Raw genomic sequence first — 23,769 nt, 5'->3', positions numbered from 1 at the left:
ACTGCGTCTAGATTCAAGACCAACTCATTGAACTATCGCTGCAACCAACTTTGTGTCGATGCCTCGAGAAAAAAACAATGCGCATTCCTGTTGATTAGCATCGACGTGACTGGAAATTTTTGCCTTCTGCCACCGACTGCATGCAAAAGTTTTGACAGTTTTCGGCATATGTTGCATGTTTTTTGTTGCATGATGTTGGGTATGCACAACATCAAACAGACAGATGAAATGCTTGTTTTCAGTTTACGGCAGACGACCATTTCCATTTTGACAACTTTGTATACAACTTCAAACCGAAAATCTTTGTTTTTTCAAACAAAAATTAGACTGCTTGTGAAGTTCAAATTCAAAATTACAAATACCAAATTTGGTAGTAGTTGGATGTTTTTATTATTGACAAGTGTTGTGCGACATTTCTTTTTGAAAATGTGTTGATGACAAAGGATGAGATGAATATTTGAGAGGGTAAAGAAGGTTTAGAGTGTTTATTTGGCTATGAATGCAAGAATATAAAATGTGAAGATAATTTTATTTTAGACTACAATTTTTAAAGTTATGGTTTAAAAAAAGTTTAGGGATAATAAAGTATTGTTTTAAAATGTTTTTGGATGTCATAACTAACCTAAAAAAATACGTAGTGATGTAACGTGAAGAATCTCAAAAATGCCTTTAATTAATTGTTCTTGAATGATCTGATTTAAGATTTATTATTAGTTATTACTTTAAAAATATAGATGTAAAACTAACTAATAATTGATATATGTAAGTAATTAATTACAAAGTAATTTTCTTAAGGTTTCAGATACGCTAAAAGAAGAATTGCAATCAATTATTGTAAAATGATTTTTTATTATTTGTTTATTTAATTTTGTTGTAAAAGTGCATTATTAAAAAAAACTCAAACAAATAATAAATAAATACATGAAGCATATCATTGCTGATACAATGGCTTTGGTCATAAAAGGACATAAATTCTACTAACGATAGTTCTTAAAGTAATGTTGTAGAGCAAGTAGAACATGGAAACCAATTGCAATCAAAATAAAATGACTAATAACTAAGGAGACTAACAGAACTGGATTTCCACAATTCACTGTTAGTGAACAAACAAACAAGATGCTCTCTGTAAGCAAGTAGTGACAAGGCTAACTCATTGAATGTGCAGCTCCATTCACGCCAAAACTTACACGCTAAGATAAAATATAACTATTTTCCCTTCATGAAAAAAGTACAGGCCGCACACCATAAGATACCATCAAAGTGATGATCTCTTCGATAACCCTATCCATCTACAACAATGCAGAAGCGACCGACTCCAGTCGATTGCATGACATAGTCTTTGAGGCATAAAGCTGCAAAGAAATAGAACTACCCTCAAAATCATCTCTGCATTCGCTACTTTCCAACACACAACACCACGAAATTGATGATATAAGCCTCCAAACTGAAAACCAGAGCAAACGCTAAACTACCAGCACTCAACTGTAATGTATATGCAATACTTCCAGGAAAATACCTCTATAATCAATATTAGATCCAGTTTGTGTCCAACCCTTAAACCTTCCATACATCACCGGAACCTTCAAGACTAAGGTGATCTCTCGACCGTGTTAACCAACCGCAAAAGAATGGTAACATTTCGTTGCTAATCGTGATAAAAGCAACGACATCCAACCCCCCCAGATCACGCCACTGTCATGTTGTAGGGTTGTCTCATGTTCTGACCTCGCCTGGGGTTCGCAGTGATAGCAGGGAGTGCATGATAGGCATGCTGGTAAGTTTCTCGATCTGGAATCTGGGGTCTGGTATAAGTTGGATTGGAAGACAAGACAGCAGGATGGACGTAGCACCTGTCATGAAAATTGATGAAACTACAATCATGAGTAAATCAGAAGTTACTGCATTTGTCAATTGATTCACAAGTAATAATTGAACCCCACCTTTCATGAACACTAAAATCACCACGTTATCCAAAAAGAAGTACGAATACACACCAAGTTGGAGGAGTTGGCACAGAAGGATTGGTCGTCGGTGTCGCTGAGCCGCGAGCATGTGATAATGGAGGGATAGCTGATAAATTACAGGTCAATTTGATGATCAGTAATTACTTATTAGAGTACAACAGATTCTCATAAACCTGGTCTTAACATTTCAGACAAATCTTTGAACACAGATGCCAGGAACAGTGCACTCCATACCTGGACTAATAGACGGTCGAATAATAGCTGGCCTCACTTTACCACTTGAGATTGGACTGCCATGCTGGAAAAAGAAATAAAAAAGACTTAGATTCTCACAAAAGATTTTAAAAACTTGCAAAACTTTGTGAACACAAATAGCAAAGAGGAGAGGAGCATGTGACGTTTTTAAACATAGATACCTGTTTTGTCCAGAGAGCGCTTCCGCGCCTAACGCCTGTAAACAAACATACCATGGCAATCCAAGTTTGAGAACACAATCCTATGGTCTTTCTTGATATACACTGAATTCCCCAAGTGTAAATGAAACAAGTTTTGAACACTCTCTTACCTGCTTGACCTTCAAACTCGTTTTTCATCAAAGAGTTTGCCTTGACCACTGCAATGGTAAAGCAAATCAATAACAACATGCAAAAACATAAACAGTTTGTGGACAATCCATTAGACACCCAATAAAGATGACCAATGCTCCACAAAATATTACATTACTAACATGTCCACGAACTCTGGAAAAAATGAAATAATCTACTTAAGCTTAATATACTCAAAAGCATTAATTAGCTGCAAAAACTAAATTAAGAGGTCTTCGTTCACCAATTACTAGGAAAAATTGATCAGATCCAAGTATCTCCAAAATTTCACAACAGATTGATAAGTTAGATAACAAACCAGAAGGTATGAAGGTCTTCGCTTGCGCTAATTCGCATCCAGGAATACGTGCTCGGATACGCTGATGAATCTGTGAGCACTAGAAAAATCTCTCATTTGCTAGCACCCAGGGAAGTAACTGCTGACAATAATAACATATTTCCTAAGATTTTACATTTCAACCTAAAATAAAGCGCCAGACCGGCAATATTTCGACTGAACACACAGAAGCAAACCTTTTAATAATCACGACAAAATCAGAAATGTAAGAGCCAAGGAACGACGACTAACACATCAAAAGAAACTTTACCTGAAAGAATGGGTGCTGCAACGCCTGTGAAGCCGTCGGTCGGTTTCTAGGATCCCAGACGCACATAGCCTGCAAAGAATAGCAATTTGTTAAGCGCCAAAGTAATAAAATCATGGTGCACCTGCCAATGTTCGAATCATGACATATAGAGTGTTTCTCAAGTTCATCTAAATCCTTTTTAAGATCACGAGCATTTCTATTAAGATCACATCAAAATCGTCCCCCTCAGGCTTTTACTTCAGATGAGGAACTGTCGGTGCTTTTATCGCCGACATGTGCTTGAAATCAGGAAGAAATCATGATTGTACTCAATAGTGGCATCCAGAACTGCAATTGTCCTTTAGAATATATTCCCTAAACATTTCACATTCCACCATAAAAGAAGAATATGAAAATACGATAATACGAAAATTCTAAAACTGACAAAAACTAGCCTCAAAAGAGAATAGCTTACAGATATCAGATTGATGGCTTCTGGGCTGGCAGACGGAATCAGAGAGAGAGAGAGAGAGAGAGAGAGAGAGAGAGGTCTATACAGCAACGGTTACAACCATACATAACTGATAAGAGATCATAAACACAGAATAAATAGGTCATGTGCTTGAGTGCTCTCCAAAGAATATTGTTTGGATGCAGAAAAACGAGAACAGAAAATTTAAAAACCTCATAACATAAAAGCTGACCTCAACATTTAACAGCACATCAACACGATGAAGAGTTCAATACCTATAGCGGCACAATAAGTAGGGGACTGCAAGAGGACTTCAGGAGCTCGGTACCTGCATACAGTACAAAATATTGATGTAAAAAAATAATAAAAATAATAAAAAATAAAATAAAAATAAAAACTGAAAAGAGTAAAAATAATAAAATAAAATAAAATAAAATAAAATAAAAAACAAACCACGAGTTACAGCGAGGGAGTAGTACCAACGAGTGGAGACATAGTCTGTGTACGGTGGACACGAACGCACTTCTCTCGCAAGTCCGAAATCGGCAACCTTGATCACATCCTTCGTAACCAGCAAATTTTCTTTGAAAGAATAAAGAGCGAAAGGAAGATTAAGAAGAGTGGAAGGCCAGACGTAAACATCTTATCACATATTCAACACTCAGAGCTTTACAGTGACCTTTTAAGGATGCAAATATACATAAGCAGGGAACTTGATTTCCACATAATCCTAAAGGTGACAAGGAACTTTACACACCTGGTTTAAGATCCCTGTGGAAGTAACCATGCTTGTGCATATACTCCAAAGCTTGTAGAATCTGAAAAGCCAGGCTTCGTATTTTGGCTTCAGGAAAAGGTTTATCGTTGTCCTTACTAAGCTGGTATAGATTGTACTCCTGCACATGTATACGCGAATCAACACCAAAAAGTGTTACAGATTAGTTTTTCAATCTGATCTCAACAGAGGATATATAAATCGCATATTTCTTCTACAGATATGAGTTGATAGCCCAGAGCAATCAGCTCACCATATACTCGAAAACAAAAAAAAGTTCATCGTTTTCTCGGATGACTTCCTTCAACTTCACAATGTTGGGGTGCTTCAACTTTCGCAGAGACTGTCAAAACCACAACTGTTTTTTGAGGCACATCTCAATCAAGATTTGTAAAGGATAAATAAAATGTCAAGGATATCTCGACGAAGACCTTCCGCATAGAAATTCTCGATGACCTATATGCAAACGAAAATGGCAAATCTTTACCTTCACTTCTCTAAGGTTCATGCATTCGTCCCATGAGTAAAACTTCCTCTTCATCTTCTTTATCGCCACAACCTCGTTAGTAACATTATTAACCGCTTTCCAGACACTTCCATATGTCCCATCGCCCAACTGCCTCATAACCTTATACCTAGAGCATTGACAGAGCACAAGATAATCCTCCACATGAATATACAAGAACCTGAAATAGAAACGAGAATGATCTCAAAAACTCATAAATCTCATTGAGCGATCTATTGAACTTGCTCATAAACTATTGCCCAGGCCCAAATAGATTTGAAGGGAAGGAAAATACAATAAAAATGAAGTTACGTACCGCTCCATGCTTCGTTAGAGGTGTATGACTGGGAAAATTTATACAGTGAATGTATTACCCATAGATTTCCAATCCGTATGATGTAAACAAAAAGCTAGGCTGCTGCATCTTCCTCTCGTAAATTTCCTTAAACCAGCCTCCCTGTAGTATCCGCTTCGACAAGGAAACCGTCCATATTCTATCTGACCTCCGTATGAATAGTGTCCATTCATTTCCAAACAGGGTGATTACGTCAAAGGTGTAAACTAGATGTAATCCGAGCTTCAGAGCGCAGCGGCGGCAGCGCTGCCAACAAATCCATTCTTGGAGAAGGTTGCTGCGTCACATAAGCTTCCAGTGCCACAGTGACGGCGGTAACACGTAACCCAAACCAGGTGACAAGAGGCAATAGCTCCATAACTTCAAGGAGCGCACACATCCTTCAAACCACAAAGCGAATATCACGCCTCTCCAATGATGTACGCAGAAGCAGCAACACCTGATTGACGAGAGAAAGGGAGCATCCCATAAATCGTGCCATGTGTCTTTGAAAGCTAAAGATGGCGAACAACAAATCTGATAGATTCACTATATCACAGACAACAAATCTTCACTGGAGGGGCCAAAGTAAAAGAGTGGTAAAAAGTCTGGAACTTCTGAAAGAGGCAAGGGTCAACTGCAGTCAGGGGCTGTAGGACCAAAATTCATTCATTTCTTGTGGCACAGATGCGCGGTTCAGATAATTACTAAATAATTACTATTGCATCTCTTGCATACATGCTGCTATTTGCGAGCTCCGTCGCGATACAAAAAGTCACCGTAGCAACAACAATGACAACATTATCGATGAACATACAAACAGGGTCACGAGTTCCAAGTACACGTCCGAGTGGACGCGATTGGGCGGTTAAAGAAGACGTGAGGCAAAACAGCTCAAAACACAAGGCTCGCATCCACTTAACCAACAAGATCTCCACAAGTCACACGTAATTGTTGACCAGTAACAAAATCCAGTGTCAGCCTCACACAATCCAGGAAACGGCGTTGCCACCGCAATCAACGCACGGTTTAGACAATGCATGACGTTTTCAGAGGAATTGATGAACCACATTACAACTGGCTTCATAGAATTCGAAAGCCGCCGAAGCTAAAACTAAACTCATTACCTCGAACACCGAACAAACCCCGACAAGGCTTCTTCAAGACGTCACTAAGTCAGGCTATACAGTGTCAACATGTAACCATCCCAAGGAAAGGGCAAAATGAAGGCCGACTACTCACTCAAACCAGGACAACACACGCCAGAAGCTAACCTCCCAGTGATATACTAATGAACTCGTAAAACCAGAAATTGCTCATCATCGCAGAAAGAAGTGTCGTCCAAGGGCACAAATTCTCACCGAGACAACACTGCCCTCCTCGAGCGCAAACCGGCTAATCCCTCGTCGACCTCCGCCTCTTCAGTGCACGAAGCGAAACAGCAACATCCTGAAACCCCAACCACCACCGCATCCAGAGCCACGGCATCCACACTACGCCAGAGCCTCTGCCGTCTGAGAGCGACGAACAGCATACAAACTGCGAGGCAAAGCCACCAGCAAGACAGGACTAAGGGAAAAAACAACAAAACCAAAAATAGAAAAGGCAAAAAAACACAAAAGCAAACCACGGAGGCTCTCGCGGACACTCTCTCTCGCCACATCCGCACCCTCACTTCCGGATACGTCACTGCAATTAATACGAACGATTTCGTTTCCTCTACGGATCTCATCGCTCCTTCTCTGTGAACGCTTCCTCGCTTCATGGCTGCTGCACCATCGCTGAACCTCCACGGCAAAAAAAATCATCGAAAAACATAAAATGAATTAAAAAACACCTCCATGTAAAAAAAACCCCGAGAACACTTGTGCATTCACACGCGGGCCGGGCCTTGTGCCCGGTTACATGAACAATCTCGATTCATTCGTTCGATATGGAGAAGTTCGTCGTTGGAGGACGTTCATCCATGTTGTGGCATGGGAACATGAGCCCAGGGAAGCGTTCCCATGCTCGCAGGGATGTGCTATGCTGCAATTAAACTAATTCTGGGCTTAGTGAGTTGTTTACCAAATAATGGTCACAAACTTATTAGGGATATCGAAGTATGAGGAAGTCATTAGGGAATTTTTTTTTTTTAAAGGGATATGATGAAGATGGAATGTAATATTAAGAGAGTATTTGTTGAGGACATACAAGGTGAATCTGAAAAATCATTAGTTCCACCTAAAGTTGTCTTCTTTACTTTTTTGTTTTTAGTTTATTTTCTATTTTTAATATGGAATTTTTACTATTTATAAAGTAGAAAATGATAATAAAATATGTATTTCCATTTAAAAATTTTATTTTCTTTTAATAGATGGGATGACATATGAAAGGCATCAACAACTTTTGCATCTGTTTTGTTTAACCATTAATCAACATAAATTTTCTCAGACCATTTTTTTCATATTATCCTTCTAATACCATTCTTCTATTTGTATGTCCACAACTAAATTATAAAAAAATATAGACATGTATGAATTTTCATTTTTACAAATATGCTACAATTATACTTTAATTGTTATCATATATTATAATATGTATTTAAAATATATTATCATTAATATAAATATTAATTCTATATAATACACAATTATTTTTAAATACACATTATAAGAATCTCTATTAATTTGCATAAAAGACTCTAAGATTTTGTACGCCATTAATGTGCCGAATTTCATCATTTTAGATTTCAGAAAATTGGACTCCTTTCAAACTTGGTATGTTTGCATATTTATTTTGAGGTATTTTACATCAAATCCATTACATTTCAATCATAATCAATGTCACAAGAGACATAAAGTAATTTAAGAAATATTTTGTATAGTTTAATACATGATTGTGATGCAGTGGTTGGGGACTTATGGAGTATATCTAGAAAGTTAAAAAGCATCGACAATATTTTGTTTATTTTGCTTTCATTTTTTTCAAATACCTATTACACTATTGTATGCCTATGAATAAATTCTAATAAGCTATCTATTTATTTAAGTTGAATATAAGTTCTAGAAATGTTTAAACTATTATATAAATTCATCTTATCAATTATAAACATAATTAGCTTCAAAATTTGGAAATATTTTTATTTAAGAGAAATCTTATTAGAAATTTTGTAATTTGATTGTGAATTATCATGATAATTTACAAAGATATAATATGTTATTTTTTAATTTTTAATTTTTTAATTAAATAAATGATTTAATCATGTAAAACACAAAAATTTAAAATTATGTGGTTCACTTCAGATTGAAAACTCCCTATTAAACCTAAAAGAATATTGGTTAAGAAAATTACTCCAATAATTGAGGTAGTTGCACCTCTAGAAGTGGAAAATAAGTAAAAGTAGAAATAAGAATGAACTTGAAAACGAAAGGACTATTGAAAAGCTTTTAGGATGCCCAAGTTCAACAAAGTGAATTCCTTTATGTTTAAAAAAAGTGATAGTGAGAGAAAAAGAAAAAACCATAGATCTCAAAGAGTCACTACTTCCAAAGAAAATCAAAATTCTATAGAAGTTTGTCAAAGTAAAAAATAAGATCTTTTCTTGAACACCATTCAAGATTTGATTGCTAAAGCCCTTAAGAAAGAAAGGAAGATTGCCAAAATGAGTCAAGTTATGATTGATCTCTTCTTAGAAAGCATTAAAAACAAAATGATGTAAATTAAAGACCTAAAAGGAGATTTTTATTTATTTATTTATTTTAGAATCAAGATGGATCAATCCAAGCAATAGAAAGAAACAAAATAAAAAAAAAGGCTTGTAAGTGGTTCTTAAAAGAAGTAGAATATTGCCATTTTAAAAAAAAAAAAAAAAAAAAAAAAAAAATGTTGACAAGCTTTGAACCTTATTGGCTTTGCTTGAAGAAAATATCTTTAATTAATTTGATGGTTTTAACTATTCCAAAGAGACTTCTTGTAAAGAAATATGTAAAAGTCACATTTTAAGGTTTGAAATGAAATGTCAAAATTTTATTGAGGGTTTGCAACTCTTTAAGTAGAAAAAAGAAGAAGTAAGGAACTTTCTTTAAATATATATGGATGATTTCTAAAATCAACCCTCATATACTCAATTAGACTTTGATAAATGATTTCTTTTCTTTCTTCTTCAATGGTCCTAGAAAAGAGACAAGAAAAAAAAATACTTTAAATAAAAAAATAATTCTTAAAAATTTGATAAAGCCTTTAGGTGGACTTTTTTAACTTCAAGTATAGAAGCAAGAGAGTATTTAACATCAAAGGGTGTCTAAATCTTAGAAATGTAATTCCAAAGAAAAGAAGTCTTTTCATAGTAAAAAAAGATATTTTTTAAAAATAAAAAACTATAAATAAAAGTAATAATCTTCAGAATTTAAGAAAAACAAAAACCAAGAGACTAAGAAGGCTAAAATCTATGTAAGTATGACTTGCTTGAAGTACCAAAAAAATGGTCATTTTACAAGTGAGTATAAGAATAAGAAAGTTTTTAGAGAGATAAGTGAACTTTCTAACTCTTTGTTGAATGTATGTTTTTAAAGCTCAAAGCAAATTAAAAACCAAAAATTAATTAATATTCTTAGTTAGAGCCAAAGAGTATTGATAATAAAATAAGATTCTGAAGGCAAAATCACCTTGACAACATTTTATAAGAAACTAAATCTACATGAGTGTTAAGATTGCTAATAAAAAAGTATCTATGTTAATTAATACAAAGGCCACAAATTTGTTTGTATATCATTTATGTGCTAAAAGATTGGACATGACTCATAAACAAAAAAACAATAAAGGTCTCTTTTGCACAAAGTAGAGACACAAAAAATTTAAAAGCAATAATGTTCAAGTATAGAAACATAAGATTTTAAGAAGACTTCATAGTTTTCAATCTTAGTGGAGTAGATAACATGTTGGGAAATACTTTTATAGGCTTTTATAGAATAGAGATAGTATAAAAACCTATAGAGAAACTAATCATGGTTAGAAAGAATGAGAAAGTAATAGACTTATCATTTACAAACCTTCTCATGTTATATGAATCTAATATATATATATATATATATATATATATATATATATAGTCACATAAAGTCAATTAAAAAATAAATAACTCCTTCTTCTTTCTTTACATAAGAAATTTAGAATTTGATATAGACTTTGAAAATAGAAAAGATATGAAGCCAAGGAAAAAACTAAAATTAAAAAGATATAGAAAATATCTTTTGAATGAATTTAAAGATATATTAAAAACTAAATCATCATTACAACTTTTAGCTTGTAGGATTGTAGATCATTAGATATATTTTATTTTAAGTTTAGAACCTTCTAATAAAACATTCTATAGACTCAATCAACTTAAATTGATTGAATTGAAGCAATAAAAAAGTAAGTTTTTTGACACAAGGTGCATAAGAGTATGCAAGTCACTCTTTGAAGAACCTATATCTCTTTTGATAAAAAAATAGAAAATTAGAAATTTCTACCAATTATAGGATCTAAAATAAATCACTATTAAGAACAACTATCCACTTCTAAAGATTAATAATTTATAGGATAGATTGAATGATAGTAAGTATTTGAGTAGAATTAATCTTAAATTGGAATATTATTAAATAAGAATTATTAATAAAGATATTAAAAGGATGGCTTAAAAAATAATATATGGTTTATATGTATTGCTTGTAATACCATTTGAAATATATATTATGTTATCTATCTTTAAGATCCTTATAAATTTAATCTTTTATGGTTAAATTTATGACTTTGTAATGATATATATATATGTATATTAATATTATTTTTATATTTTAAAAAAGTAAAAATGATCATAAGAAAAAACTAAAGATAGTATTAGAAAAACTTAGAACTGATAAATTCTATTTTGATTCAAAAATTATGTCTTTTTCATAGAAAAATTATAATTTCCACATTATATAATCAATAAAGAAGGGCTTATGCTGAACCCTATGGAGTTAATTTCAAATGATTTTTAATAGCCTTAAATGTAAAAAATAGTAAAAGATTTTATAAAATCTTAAAATATTTGTTTAAAATCAACGATCTCTTGTCATCAACCTAATAGACCTTTTTAACCATTATTTATACCAAAACAATTATGGTGACATGTTTTTATAGATTTTATTACAAATCTTCTAATTTCAAGATCATATGATTTTATATTTCTTATAATAGGTTTTTTAATTAAAATTATATTTTATATCACATATAAAATCTATCATATGTAAAAAAGTAATTAGATTTATTCGTGAAAACATCTATTGCTATCATAGATACTAACATATATTATATCAAATAGGGAGACTAAATTTGAATGTAAATTTTAAAGACTTATTTTCAAATAAATGAATATAAAAATATAATATGAATATAAAACTATCATTGGTTTTTTGTCTTCAAACTAATAAACAAACAAAATAAGTGAATTAAGTGTAAGAGTAGTTTTTGCATAATATCATTAACTACCATTAAGATGATTTGAAAATACTTTTACCATTAACAAAGTTTGTTTACAATATTATGATATATTCTTCTATTTAAAAATTTATCATTTTATGCTAATTATAATTTTTATCTACTATTTGATGCTTTTAACTTTTTAAAACTCGACAAGCACAAAGTGAAAGATTTGGGAAGTTGTTTATGAAAGATATATACAAAAATAAAAGTACAATTACAAAAAGCTCAAGGACAATAAAAGATTAATACATATACCTATTAAAAGAAATAACCTTAATTTTAGATTGGTGATAAGATATGATTACTTTGTTGTAATATAAAAATTAATTGTATACATGACAACTTGGATTTTGTAGACTTGGACCATTTTTTATTAGTAAAAAAAATCAAACTGGTCACATTTTGAATATGTCTATTAAAATCAATGAAGATTTATCCAATTTTTGTATATGTCTCTTCTTAAGTTAGACAAGTTGGTGGATATTCAAAGATGAAGATAATTGCCACCTTTAAAAATAGATGCCAATATCAATTTAAAGTTTGAAGTTGAAGAAGTATTGGATTTAAGGCAATGCCAAAATAAATTTAAATAACTTATACATTGGCACAGATATGATATTAACAAATGTACATGAGAGTTATATGAATATCTAATAAATGAATCAAAACTTGTCTTTGTTTTCCATTGAAAATATCTATATCAACCAAGGACTAAACATTGATAATAACATGATTTAAATCAAGAATAGGCAAGTTTGAGGATCAACTTATAGAACTTTTTTGCAAACATAGAAAATCTTTATCAATTAAATTCATCTTATGAATTGTGATTTACAAAAAAATTAAACAATGCATTTAAATTATCTCAACCTAAACAACATTGCAATCGTGAATGGCTATTATCAAAGACAAAAATACTAGAGATTCTCAAAAGAGATATGTCCTTCTTTGAATTGATGAAAAAAATACAATGTATTTGGTACCATGATTTTAAAAGAAACTCTTGATGCTTAGTAATACTATTAGAGGTGGGTACTATACTTAATGGAATATAAAATGTATTGTTTGAAGGTAGTTATGAAGGCCCCAATAATAATCAAATAACTAGGTGATTTTGTCTTTGTATGAGACATTATTGATAGTTGAAAGAACATCTATAATTACTAGTATATTTACTTTAAATGAGAAAAATTAGATAAAAAAATAAACAAGAATAAATTGAATTGATAATAGCTTTTTATTAAACTTCTTAAAAGCTTCATAGATGCAGATTTGACTTTGTATATATTTATAGATGATTGGTTAGTTGAAAACATTGCCAACAAGTTGGCTAGATGTTGCACATATTAGCCACTTGTATTACAATTTGATCATGTAGCACACATATTGGAAACTTGTCATATAAGTTAAACATGTGTCTAGCAAATTAAACACATGTCATATTGCATGCAAGACATTTTCATATAACTTCTTAATTAGATAATATATATAGAGACAAGAAAGTAGTCTTCTTTATTTTTTTTCAATATCTTTTTTGCTTCTAGTCTAGTTTCAAAAATCTCTAGTATTTTTGTCTTTGACAATAGCCATTCTAGTTTCTTTTTGGATGTATATTTTCATATAGATTTGCTAAATAATATTACAATCACAAGTTTTTAAACAACCAAGTTTACAATAAAATATTCTTCAATAAAAGTTGTATTCATAAAAGTCATAATATATTTATATAAATTATTATTAAATATATATATATATATATATATATATATACAAACTTGACACATTAATATCATTCATAAATTTTTATTATACTGAATATAAATCACTACAATAGAAATGTTATAATAAATAAATTGTTGAAAACAATTAAATATGTTATTAAGTAAAGTTATTCTACAACATTTTTGTGGTTGAATGTGAGAGAGTTAAGTCACATTTGATAATAAAATCCATCTGAAAAAATAAATAATTATGATTTGAAAGACAAGTAAGTTATGCTTCTGCATGTATAAATCAATCCTAAATATTTGCATACATAGTTTTAAGGTATCAAAGAAAAGGTTATATGATATATGGTACAAAAAAATTATTTTGTTTTACTTTTGTGGAAGTTATTGAAATGTACGTGCAAGGCGGACATACAACATGACAGCAAGCCCTTGCCTTCCGAACAACTTTGCAGGTAACAAAATGAAAAATTGGAGGTGCAGAATGACAACTATTGCAAAAAAAAACCTCAAGATCTGAATGTATTTCCAGTATTTCAGACTCTTTCAATTCGGTTCTGATCTCAAAATGTATTACTGCAATCTAAATGACTAGAGGTCTGCAAACAAGACAGAATTGAATCCTCTTTTGAATATCAGAATATCCGTCAACGTTACAGAACATAAATGACATTTCAAGAGAAGCATCCTCCAATTAAGCACATCAATATCTGATACCAAACAAAGACTGATACGATCCAAAAAATACACATGCTGTCTGATACCTGACCAACTGGCACCTCAAGCGAGAACGAAAAATTACAGACCAAGTTTTATCCTCAATAAGAGTTCCAGTACACTAGCTTGATTCACGAGATCGCCAAAATTTGGGTCTGTAAATTGGATAATACCAGCTGCAACTGAATCATCATCTATACAGTTACCTTGGCACTTTTGTCAGCAATTTCAGCTACTATTCCACAAGTTGAGGATTCCTCGAACACTTGTCAGCTCCGTGAAGCTCAAGCATCCTCATCGTAGGATTGCAAAGCCCTGTGAGCAAAATGAACTCAAAAGAGATTAATCATTGCGTCACCTTGACGAAACGCATCGTTCCGAGTGCAGAAATGCATAGCACCTTCAGTTGGTATTTGATAAGAGAAACTTCGAAATCCAAATAGCAGCATGCTTGTTGGGGTTGAGTTCACTATGATTGCCCAACTCGTAGCAAAAGCATCATCAAGGACTTCGGCTTTTGTCACATTTACAAGAGCAAATTTCTGAATAGGGAAGACCAGTCAAATGATACAGAAATGAAAAGAAAATGCAGCTCTTATATCTTACCAGAGCATTTTGGAAGATCCCAGACTGCTATTGCAGTGGGTCCACACTTTGTTGCGCAGATATCACGATTATCTTCATGTTCCACATCCATTGCTAACATCCATACACCTATGGTTACATCTTCATTGATGAACATGCGATACCTGCGACAATAATCCAGATTACATTTGGATACTATATTAAAAGGTTTCCCTCCAGCACATCAAGTTGCAGTGACCAAACCATTAACGACATATTAATGACTTCCAGTTGAAGTAGGCTTACTGCTGTGAGTATCACCTCAGACCTAGATTTAGTCAGGAGGATTAACCTCAAGCAATGCAGCAGCATTAGTTTGTTCAGTTCACAAGACACCAAGATACAGTAGGTGTTTCTAACAACTATCTTCTACAATACCAGACGAGTGGTAACGTACATATGGTCTTTGGTAGCTGCAAGATTCGCCACAACTTCTTTAGATAAGCCGTATATCGGTCCGTATGCATGTAGGAAATACTCCCTCCCGACCATATACGCCTTAGGTTCATACCTGCATCAAGAATCTTTATAATGAAACCCTGTCGTGCACGAAAAATAAAAAATAAAAAATAAAAATTCAAGCATTGGTATACATGACAAGAAAGTCCTATGCTTTGTGGCTTACGAGGACACACACTCGTAAGTAAGAAGTACTACGCATGAGTTGGATAAGGTTCAATCTTACAAGACGAAAACGAACAATGACACTGAACGAAAGATTAAGCACAGCAGTGTGCTCACCACTTGTACTTGGGATCTGTAACAACTGGGCCCTTTTTCATGCAGCCCAAATATACTCTTGAACTTCCTCGTGGTTTGGATAGCAAAGTAGCTAAACGATCTGTGAACAACAAACCCAACAAACAGGTCAGAAGCTGAGTGCAACATCGTACGTCACAAACGACCACAAAATGATGAGGCCACTTGCAGAAGAAAATGACAGGAGCGGCACAACCCTCAATCATAATTTTAAGACAAAGCACAATCATCAAGGGATGAAAGTCGTGCAGAGAATAGACACAAATCAAATAGATAAAATAATCAAGCACAAACAAGGACAACTCTCATCGGTTGAAATTGACGAAAAAGTCTCAAGACACATACTGTATCACAAACCTGGGCGCAAGTAAATATCATCATCAATCTTCATGTAAAAATCTGCATCATACAGCGCATATGCTGTGCGAAAGTAAGCTAACCTGTTCAAGTAAGGACATGAAACCAGAAAAATCAGTGCCACTAGAAAGAAATGAATTGGCAACAGTGCATTCAGATCAGTTATCTACTGCAGCTGTTATAGCAAAACAATAGAGCTTGCTAGTATTTTTTAGCTTGAAACATTCTACAACTCATTTTAGGTTCGAAGGTCACTTAAGAGAAAGGGCGCTTTGATACTTTGCAAATATGGTTCTCAGCTAAATGAGGCAGAAAAGAGCCCGCCATCTTGATACTCCAAGAAACTATTAAAATCACAAAAAAATAGCTTACTATATCCATCTAAACCAAGAATACACATTGAAGATGGCAGCAGAGAACAATCACGTACAATCATCAGAAAAAGCATTCCACCTCGTGTATTGATGGCTAAATCTCAAAAATATTTCCACCATGATCTGCGACAGTTAAAAACCACCTACGTCTTAAGATTAAGCTTCTTGTACTTCTCGTCGATGTCAATGAGCATGAAGTCCTTGTGCTTCTCCACCTCCTCTTCCAAGGCCTTCATCTTCCGACCCTCAGTTGTGTGGCCAATCACAAACCTGAATGCCAATCCGGTAGTACTCTCCAAACTGCAGAGACGAGATTCAGTCGGATGCATCACACATGACGTCGAAATTACTAAACACAACCTGAAAGATGAATAGATCTCGTGGCACGAAATTAGGCAAGGGTGAAATCTGCAACTTGTAATTCCAATCGGCAGCAATTTTACAAGTACTCCTAACCACTGTGCCCCCAAAGCAAAATACACAGTCCGTTTCTACATCGCAGATTGAAAGGCAGGGATGAACCCAAAATGCGAATAATGAATCGACCCACTCTCCAATTTGATCCGAAAAGAAGTCAAATACCTGAAATAAAAGCATACCTGGCAAGCTCCTCCGGAGTAGTCGGGAACCACGTCTCCCGGAGCACCTTCCGCCTCAGACCTGAGTCAAACCCAGTGTTAATTCCAACAAAAGCCAACACTTTGGGCCTCGCCAAGTCCTTCCGTTCGCCATCTTGATCAACAAGCTTCACAAATCCACTCCTCCCAGCACCGTCATCCTGACGCGACGCGACATAAGACAACCCATAACCCGATCCACCATTGGCACGCACAGGCCGAACCTCACCACTCCCACAGAAGATCGCCAAATCCCGCACACCCTCAATTCGCAACAGCAACACCCACACCAGCGACGTCATCACAATGGCCCCATACACCACGCCATTGTCCCACCCAACGCGCGAAGCACCGTTGGCCGCGCGTCCGCGCGCCTTCTGCTCCTCCCCATAACCTCCTTCATTGCTGCTGCTGCTCATGGGCAGCGCCGTTGCCGACGATTTCCGAATGCACATTCCGAAACCCGGCATCTTGCTAAAATCACTAAAATCACTCACTCACTCACTCACCCACTCCCTCACTCCCCGTAGCTGACTGACTACCCACTTCCTCCTCTTCCTCCTCCTCCTGCTTCTGCTTCGTCTTCTACTCCCATAGCTTCTTCATCTGCTTCTTCTTCTTCTTCTTCTTCTGCTGCTGTTACTGTTCCCGAACTCCTTCTCCTTCTTCTCACCACTACCATCACGCGGGGTATGCCATCCCTCGCCCCATCAAGCAATCAATCGGCAGCTTTAAATTCCTCTCTCTCTCTCTCGGACTGTGCGGAATCCGCAATCGCATGGTCGCCCTGCGCATTCGCTCGCTCGCTGCGGTGCAGCTTTGCGTTGATTTGCATGGCCTGGCTCTTGTGCTTCTTCTTCTTCGTCGTCTTATTTACTTTTCGCCTATCAATGTTTCGTTTTGTGAATTATTATCAAGATTAGTGTTTCATGTTGGCTTCCAATTTATCTTTGCTCAGCTGTTGTTTATTGTTGCGTTTTAAATAGATGCTGTCGTCTATTTTCATTGTTTGCCTACAAGGGGCAGAAATTATGACATGTGTTGAAGAGATTCAAAGTTGGAATCTTTTTAAGGTTACAATTTTGTAATTTTTGTGACATATTTTTGTTTGATTAAGTTGTTTTGTATAAGATAATGAACTTCTTTGAGCCTGAGATTGTCACATTTCATCCACACTCATAACTTTGCAGTGTTTTCAAAAATGTTTAAACAATGAGATGGACTTTTGTGTACATTTTAATGAACACTCCACTCAATCTTTTGCTGTAAATAGTAAAAATAAGTAATGCCATTTGATTTATTCGGAAGTAGCTTGAATCATTTTTCAAATTCATTTAATCAACTACTTTATCAATATTTGACTAGATGAACCCTGTAGTTGTCACAGAAAGTGACTCAAATGAAGCATTTACTGAGCCAAATAATATTTTTCAAATACAATACAATACAAATAAAAAGAGATATATAATATACAATGGAGCTTTCAGCTACGAAGTAGGATAGGTAAATTTGTGCTATTGTCAGGTAAATTTGTGCTATTGTCACTGATAATATGCAAAAAAAGTAGTTAATTTTATTCGAGGAACTTCTTGTGAATTTTTTTAAAGAGGGGTGTTGGATTACATTAAAAAATCATAAAAAAGTGTTAAGACATTCAAAGATGTAGTAAAGTCAATAAATTAATTAATTAAAATACAAAATATAAAAATTAAATTACTAATATTTATCTAATTAAAAGTTTTGAAAAAACAATATTTAACGTGGAATTTAAATTGTTGTTTCTAGAAAGAAGAATCTTAATAGAATATGAAGAAATGCATTGAGAGACTGCTACATAAAGTTGACCATGGGAAAAAGATAGATTGTTGTAGATCCAAACCAACTTGCTTCACCAATTGTCTTTGGAATTTGTTTATTATTATTGCAAATGCAAGATGGATTGGAAATTACTTTTTCTTTAGAATAAATGCAAGTTCTTTTGATGTAGAAGTTAATGTAATCCACGGAATGAATACCAAGTTTCTAGTAAATTTTCCTCCAAGAATTCTTACTTCAAGAACTCGATCGATTAATAATATAATTACCGATCGATTTCTATTGTAAAGTCCTTGGTAAGGAGTAATATTTCTTAGTAGCATCACCTGAAGTTTCAATCTTAAGACAAAGCCTTGATCTTGGCATTCCAGATGGATTGAATAACTTGATGAATTTGACTAGATAAACATTATTGTTGTCAACACCATCTTCAACAACAACTTCATCGGTGCTTCGATATTCTTATTCTTCTTTGGGAAATATGGCCATAATCTTTTCATTAATATCTTATATCATTATTTTATGCAAATGAAATGATTCTATCTCTAAAGTAGGCATCATTTGCTACACCATTTTTTGCTAATCTTAGATAAACAACACCAATTAAGGATATTAATTGTTGATCAACAATCATATGTTTAAGAAGCATAACTATATTATTGGACAATAAGTTTGTATTGTTTTCAATGTAGGAAGTGGCAATTAGAAATATTAGTTAATAATAATGCAACCATAAAGAATTCAAATGCATTACCATCTATATATACAATGAGTATGTGTATTCTATACTTCAAGAAGCCAATTAGTAAATTTGATATATATTTGAAGTGCTCTTGATTTCAACTTCATAGTGTCTTTTAATGTATGAATTATTATTTGAGGTCAAAGTATTGAATGTCAAAAAGATGTTGCTATAATTTCCTCTTAAGTTCTTTCTACAATTATTGACAATATTTGGCAAACTATTCTACCAAAAACTATTGTAGTTCCTCCAAATAGGCGATTACTATCTTGAATGTGTCTAAAGCAATGATATACTACCTCAAGATAATAACAATGTTGCATTGGAAGTTTAGCAAATAAACTCAATGCAAAAAATGGTGTAGTAAATGATGCCTTCTTTAGAAATAGCAAATTAAAATTCTAAATAATTGAACAAAAAGAGTCTTTGTTACAATCTAATGGAATCTTGAATATAGAATGGACAATTCTTTCCCCCTCAAGTAATAATGCAATAATTCCTAATGATGCAATGAATATGACAATATTTTGCATCAATCAAAGTTTAATTGTTAAAGTGTTGTAGACAAGTGTCTTATTAATTCCTCCAAGTCCATTTAGAAAAAAACATGCATCTATGTTCTTCCATTATAGAGGCCATAATATCATCATATACCTTTGTTTGTTGAAGATTCAATTGTAGAACATACTACTTCAAATTTATTTTTAATTGTTCAATGTCCCGTACTCTTTCTTTAGCAATAAATTGATTTCCATTAATTGTTGTATTTCAATTGTTTCTTGGTAATGGCATTCTAAGAAACTGTGCAAGAGTTTTGTTTGAGTATTATAAAATCCAATCCAATATGAATAGTCCGAATTTCTTAATCTATTCCTTTGTTGGATTGCTAATTCCATGTTTTCTTTACAAACAAGCATTATGATCATCCAAGATATTTTTCCAAAACCTTTTCCATAGGTTTAATGGATTTAGTAAATTTTCGTGCACTAGCAAAATAACAAATAATGCCTTCAATTGAGATCTAGTTTGTATTCTTGATGCTTCTTCCAAACATTGTTGCTACTTTCCATTATCTTTAAAGAATTCTAAAGTGGCACATGAATTCTTAAATGATGGATGGAAAATTCTATGAATAGTCTTTAAATACTCAAATACTTGTAGACCTTTAATGTTGATTAATAGAAGCCTCAAATAATATCTTTCTTCTATTGTAAGATTTCCAAAATATAATCTTCTAGTAGCAAATCTATATTTTTTTAATGTCTATGTCTTTCTTGTCTTATGTCAAAAAAAATGTTGTAGAAATTATTGGTATGTATATTGTCTTGCCACTACAATTGCTATATACATCTCAAAAAATAAAATTAATATTATCTTTGGTCTTTAGTACATTCTAAAATTGCAATATATAAATTATTTGGATGATTTATATTCTTGAAAGATGAACGGCTAAACAAACAACATTTGGCATTTCTTCATGGATTTGTATGCCAAAAAGTCTCCAAGGAGACTGTAGAGCTCCAATGTATCTTGCATCCAAATATTGTTTGATTTTATCTTATTGGTTTTCAAATTGCATTGTAATGCAATTTTTGTTCTTGTATTTGTGGATATACTTGATGGCACAAATAGATGTATATACCTCAACATTAATATGATAATTGTACTTCCAAGATAGTATTGGATAAAATGGAATAATATTCCTATTGTCAACAACTATTCCTTGAACTTCAAACTTTCTTCTATTATTTTTTGTCAATATGGAGGATATTCATTGGTATCCATTGTTATTTCTTCTACAAATAGCTTTAGATATCTCTTTTAACAATGATTGTCTTCTATGCAAGGTGCTTGAGGATTTTGTATTTTTTATAGATTATATATTATGTATTGTAGAATAACTTCAAATAGCTTTCAATTGTTGTCTTTATTTGGAAATTTTGCAAAAATCATATGATCTACATCTCTAACACATCTAATCTTGTTTTTTTTTAATCCAAAAAAAATCAAGAAGTGCATATAAAGTATATCTTTTTTTTAAAATTCAATGATATAAACATGTGCAATAACATGACTAAAGACAACTCTCTTCTTTATATCTTCTATAATTATAAGTCTCTTGAAATCAAATACATAGATAATCAAATCTGATTGATCACTTACTTGTTGTCTTTGAAGATATTCATTTTGGATTTTGGACTATCTTTGATTTATTGTCATTATCATAAAAAATCAGGATGTTAATAAAACCTTGTAATTGCCATAGAATCTTGAAGTATTTCTATCATATGTCTTGCACTTCTAATGTGTGATGATAAAAGTAAGATCTTGTGTCCTAAATTATTAAATTCATATTATCTTTCTTCAAACCCAATACTTTAATGAGTTACAATAGCATCGACTAATTCTTAGTATAAATCAACATGCAAATTTCCTTGATTGTAACATAGATAATGCAAACATGATTATTTAATTCTTACCTATCTATCAACGATAAATTATTATAATAGCTTTCATCTATGCAAAATTATGGAATATTTGGTAGGCCTCAAAAAAAGTTGATATGCAATATAATCCATTAGTATAAGGCTGTCGCTTCTCCAATCTACTCATTCAACATCTTTTTTTTCTTCAACAATATCTATTACTACATTTTGTGGCTTTGGATCAAAATGCCATCTAAAGATTTCATGTGGAAAAAAGAACATAGTGAAAGAACAAATAAGTTGGATAAACCTCATGAATCCTTTCTAATAGCCTATTACTACATATGCAAATAATAATATTAGGAAGTGTATTATACTCCAATCTATTATCAAAGATATGAATCTTAAAGAAAGAAAATCTCAATACATTTTTGTGTCATTCAAAAAGACTAAGAAATTACTGAAAGATAATAATATATTAAAATAGAATGGCAATTGCCAAGATTAAAAGACTAGAAAGTCTTGAAACAAGACTAAAAACTAAAAAGGTATTGATACAAGTGAAGAAAGCTTCACTCTTGCCTCCATACATACTCTCTAACTAAGATAATATTCTATAGGACTTCCAATGCATGTTGACTTTGCTAAATACACATTTTAACTTGCATTGCAAGTTTTCTAAATGTGTACTATCATATTGTAATACAACTACATGATAAAAATATAATAAAAAATAAATTTATAATTAATATTTAATCATCTTGGTTCAATAATAATTATAATTATTTAAATATGGCTTCTATAAAAACCTCTTAGTTTATTTTCTTATCTTAATAGCAATTAGATTAAAGATTGGTTAGTTATTTTACCTCTTAGGCTATAGAAATTATTTTATGGCCTTAAAAAAGCCATAAAATAATAAAAATAGAATAAAAAGATAAACAATTAATATAATTGAGACTAAAGTTAAATTAAAGATAGGATTGAGGAAAAAAACCTCTAGGATAGATTAAATTGATACTCAGAGGTTGGCTGTTAGTAGAATAGGATTGAAATTAGACCTCTAACAATTAAAACAATTGCCTCAGACAAAGTTTGGGGACACTTGAAGATCAAAGATTAGAATTGAAGAGCTAACTTTAAGCTCATTTTAAAGACATAAGGCTTATTTTCATAGGATTTGGGATAACTTTGCAATTTTTATTCAAATTTAGGATTTGTATTAGTGACTTTGGATTTATTCAATACAATTAGAACTAGCACTTGTGGCGAGTTTGTATAATTGGTGTCACATCTATAGTTTAAAATTTGACAATATTTAGATAATTGAGTATGCTAAGTGTACATTAAATTTTAAATTAATCTAATAATACAATTGAAAAATATTAAGTTTTTGGTACAAGAAGATATTAAAAGTTGGTAATTTGGAATAGGATAGAATTTCTATGATATTTAAAGATCTACTTGTCAAAGTAAGGTGAAATTTTGTATAATATAAAAAGATATAAAGATCAAGCTATACACCAATTTTGATCTAAAATTAATAATTGAAGAAGGAAAAATTACTAATAGAATATTTTCATCAACTTTTGAGTTGGCAATCAAGTAACATTAGAGTAATTTTTTGGATATTGTTTTGCAATTTGTAAGTTAGATTGGGCTGATTTTCTTAAGCATGTAGAAGACTTATGGTGGCATTATTATGCAAAATTTTATACTAAGTAGAAGATTATATTAGAAGTTATAACTTGCTAAAGCTAACAAATTAGGATTAAGGCATGCAAAGAGAAATCAAAATTACTTAATTATGAAAGTAATGAGGCAATTAGAATTTGTATGTGGTTGAAGTTACTAAAAAGAATATTTTTGAATACTTTGTATTAGCTTTGAGGATATTTGAATTA

At 32.6% G+C, this 23,769-nt stretch overlaps 3 protein-coding genes across 6 annotated transcripts; all 3 read right to left on the bottom strand.

Annotated features, from left to right (window-relative positions):
• Positions 1–1,196: 1,196 nt before the first annotated feature.
• Positions 1,197–5,681, bottom strand: LOC112291845 (cyclin-dependent kinase F-4). The gene is made up of 14 exons (XM_090255525.1): positions 5,204–5,681; positions 4,870–5,068; positions 4,636–4,725; positions 4,365–4,503; positions 4,087–4,189; positions 3,883–3,935; positions 3,611–3,702; positions 3,157–3,225; positions 2,868–2,946; positions 2,530–2,577; positions 2,381–2,415; positions 2,199–2,262; positions 1,995–2,070; positions 1,197–1,850 (listed from the first exon to the last, which is right to left on the bottom strand). The coding sequence occupies exons 1-14, from the start codon at positions 5,209–5,211 to the stop codon at positions 1,685–1,687; spliced, it is 1,221 nt and encodes a 406-aa protein (XP_090111651.1). The 5' UTR covers positions 5,212–5,681; the 3' UTR covers positions 1,197–1,684.
• Positions 5,390–7,077, bottom strand: LOC141046182 (uncharacterized). 4 transcript variants are annotated; one of them, XM_090255956.1, is made up of 3 exons: positions 6,891–7,077; positions 6,583–6,760; positions 5,390–5,622 (listed from the first exon to the last, which is right to left on the bottom strand). In XM_090255956.1, exons 1-3 carry the CDS (start codon positions 7,027–7,029, stop codon positions 5,436–5,438), a joined length of 504 nt encoding a protein of 167 aa, XP_090112082.1. In that variant the 5' UTR covers positions 7,030–7,077; the 3' UTR covers positions 5,390–5,435. The 4 variants fall into 4 exon arrangements, with proteins under 4 accessions (XP_090112082.1, XP_073394831.1, XP_073394832.1 ...); XM_073538730.2 differs by having other exon boundaries at positions 6,583–7,031; XM_073538731.2 differs by having other exon boundaries at positions 5,390–5,681; positions 6,583–7,028.
• Positions 7,078–14,101: 7,024 nt separating this feature from the next.
• LOC112291102 (putative beta-1,3-galactosyltransferase 13) lies at positions 14,102–17,579 on the bottom strand. Its single transcript, XM_024538101.3, has 7 exons — positions 16,865–17,579; positions 16,413–16,565; positions 15,892–15,974; positions 15,517–15,616; positions 15,173–15,286; positions 14,758–14,900; positions 14,102–14,466 (listed from the first exon to the last, which is right to left on the bottom strand). Exons 1-7 carry the CDS (start codon positions 17,350–17,352, stop codon positions 14,387–14,389), a joined length of 1,161 nt encoding a protein of 386 aa, XP_024393869.1. The 5' UTR covers positions 17,353–17,579; the 3' UTR covers positions 14,102–14,386.
• Positions 17,580–23,769: the final 6,190 nt, after the last annotated feature.

This window comes from Physcomitrium patens, chromosome 14 (assembly GCF_059467195.1).
Source record: "Physcomitrium patens ecotype Gransden chromosome 14, ASM5946719v1, whole genome shotgun sequence".
Taxonomy (NCBI): Eukaryota; Viridiplantae; Streptophyta; class Bryopsida; order Funariales; family Funariaceae; genus Physcomitrium; species Physcomitrium patens.
The sequence above is the reverse complement of the archived record's forward strand: the minus strand, read 5'-3'. Positions and strand labels throughout refer to the sequence as shown.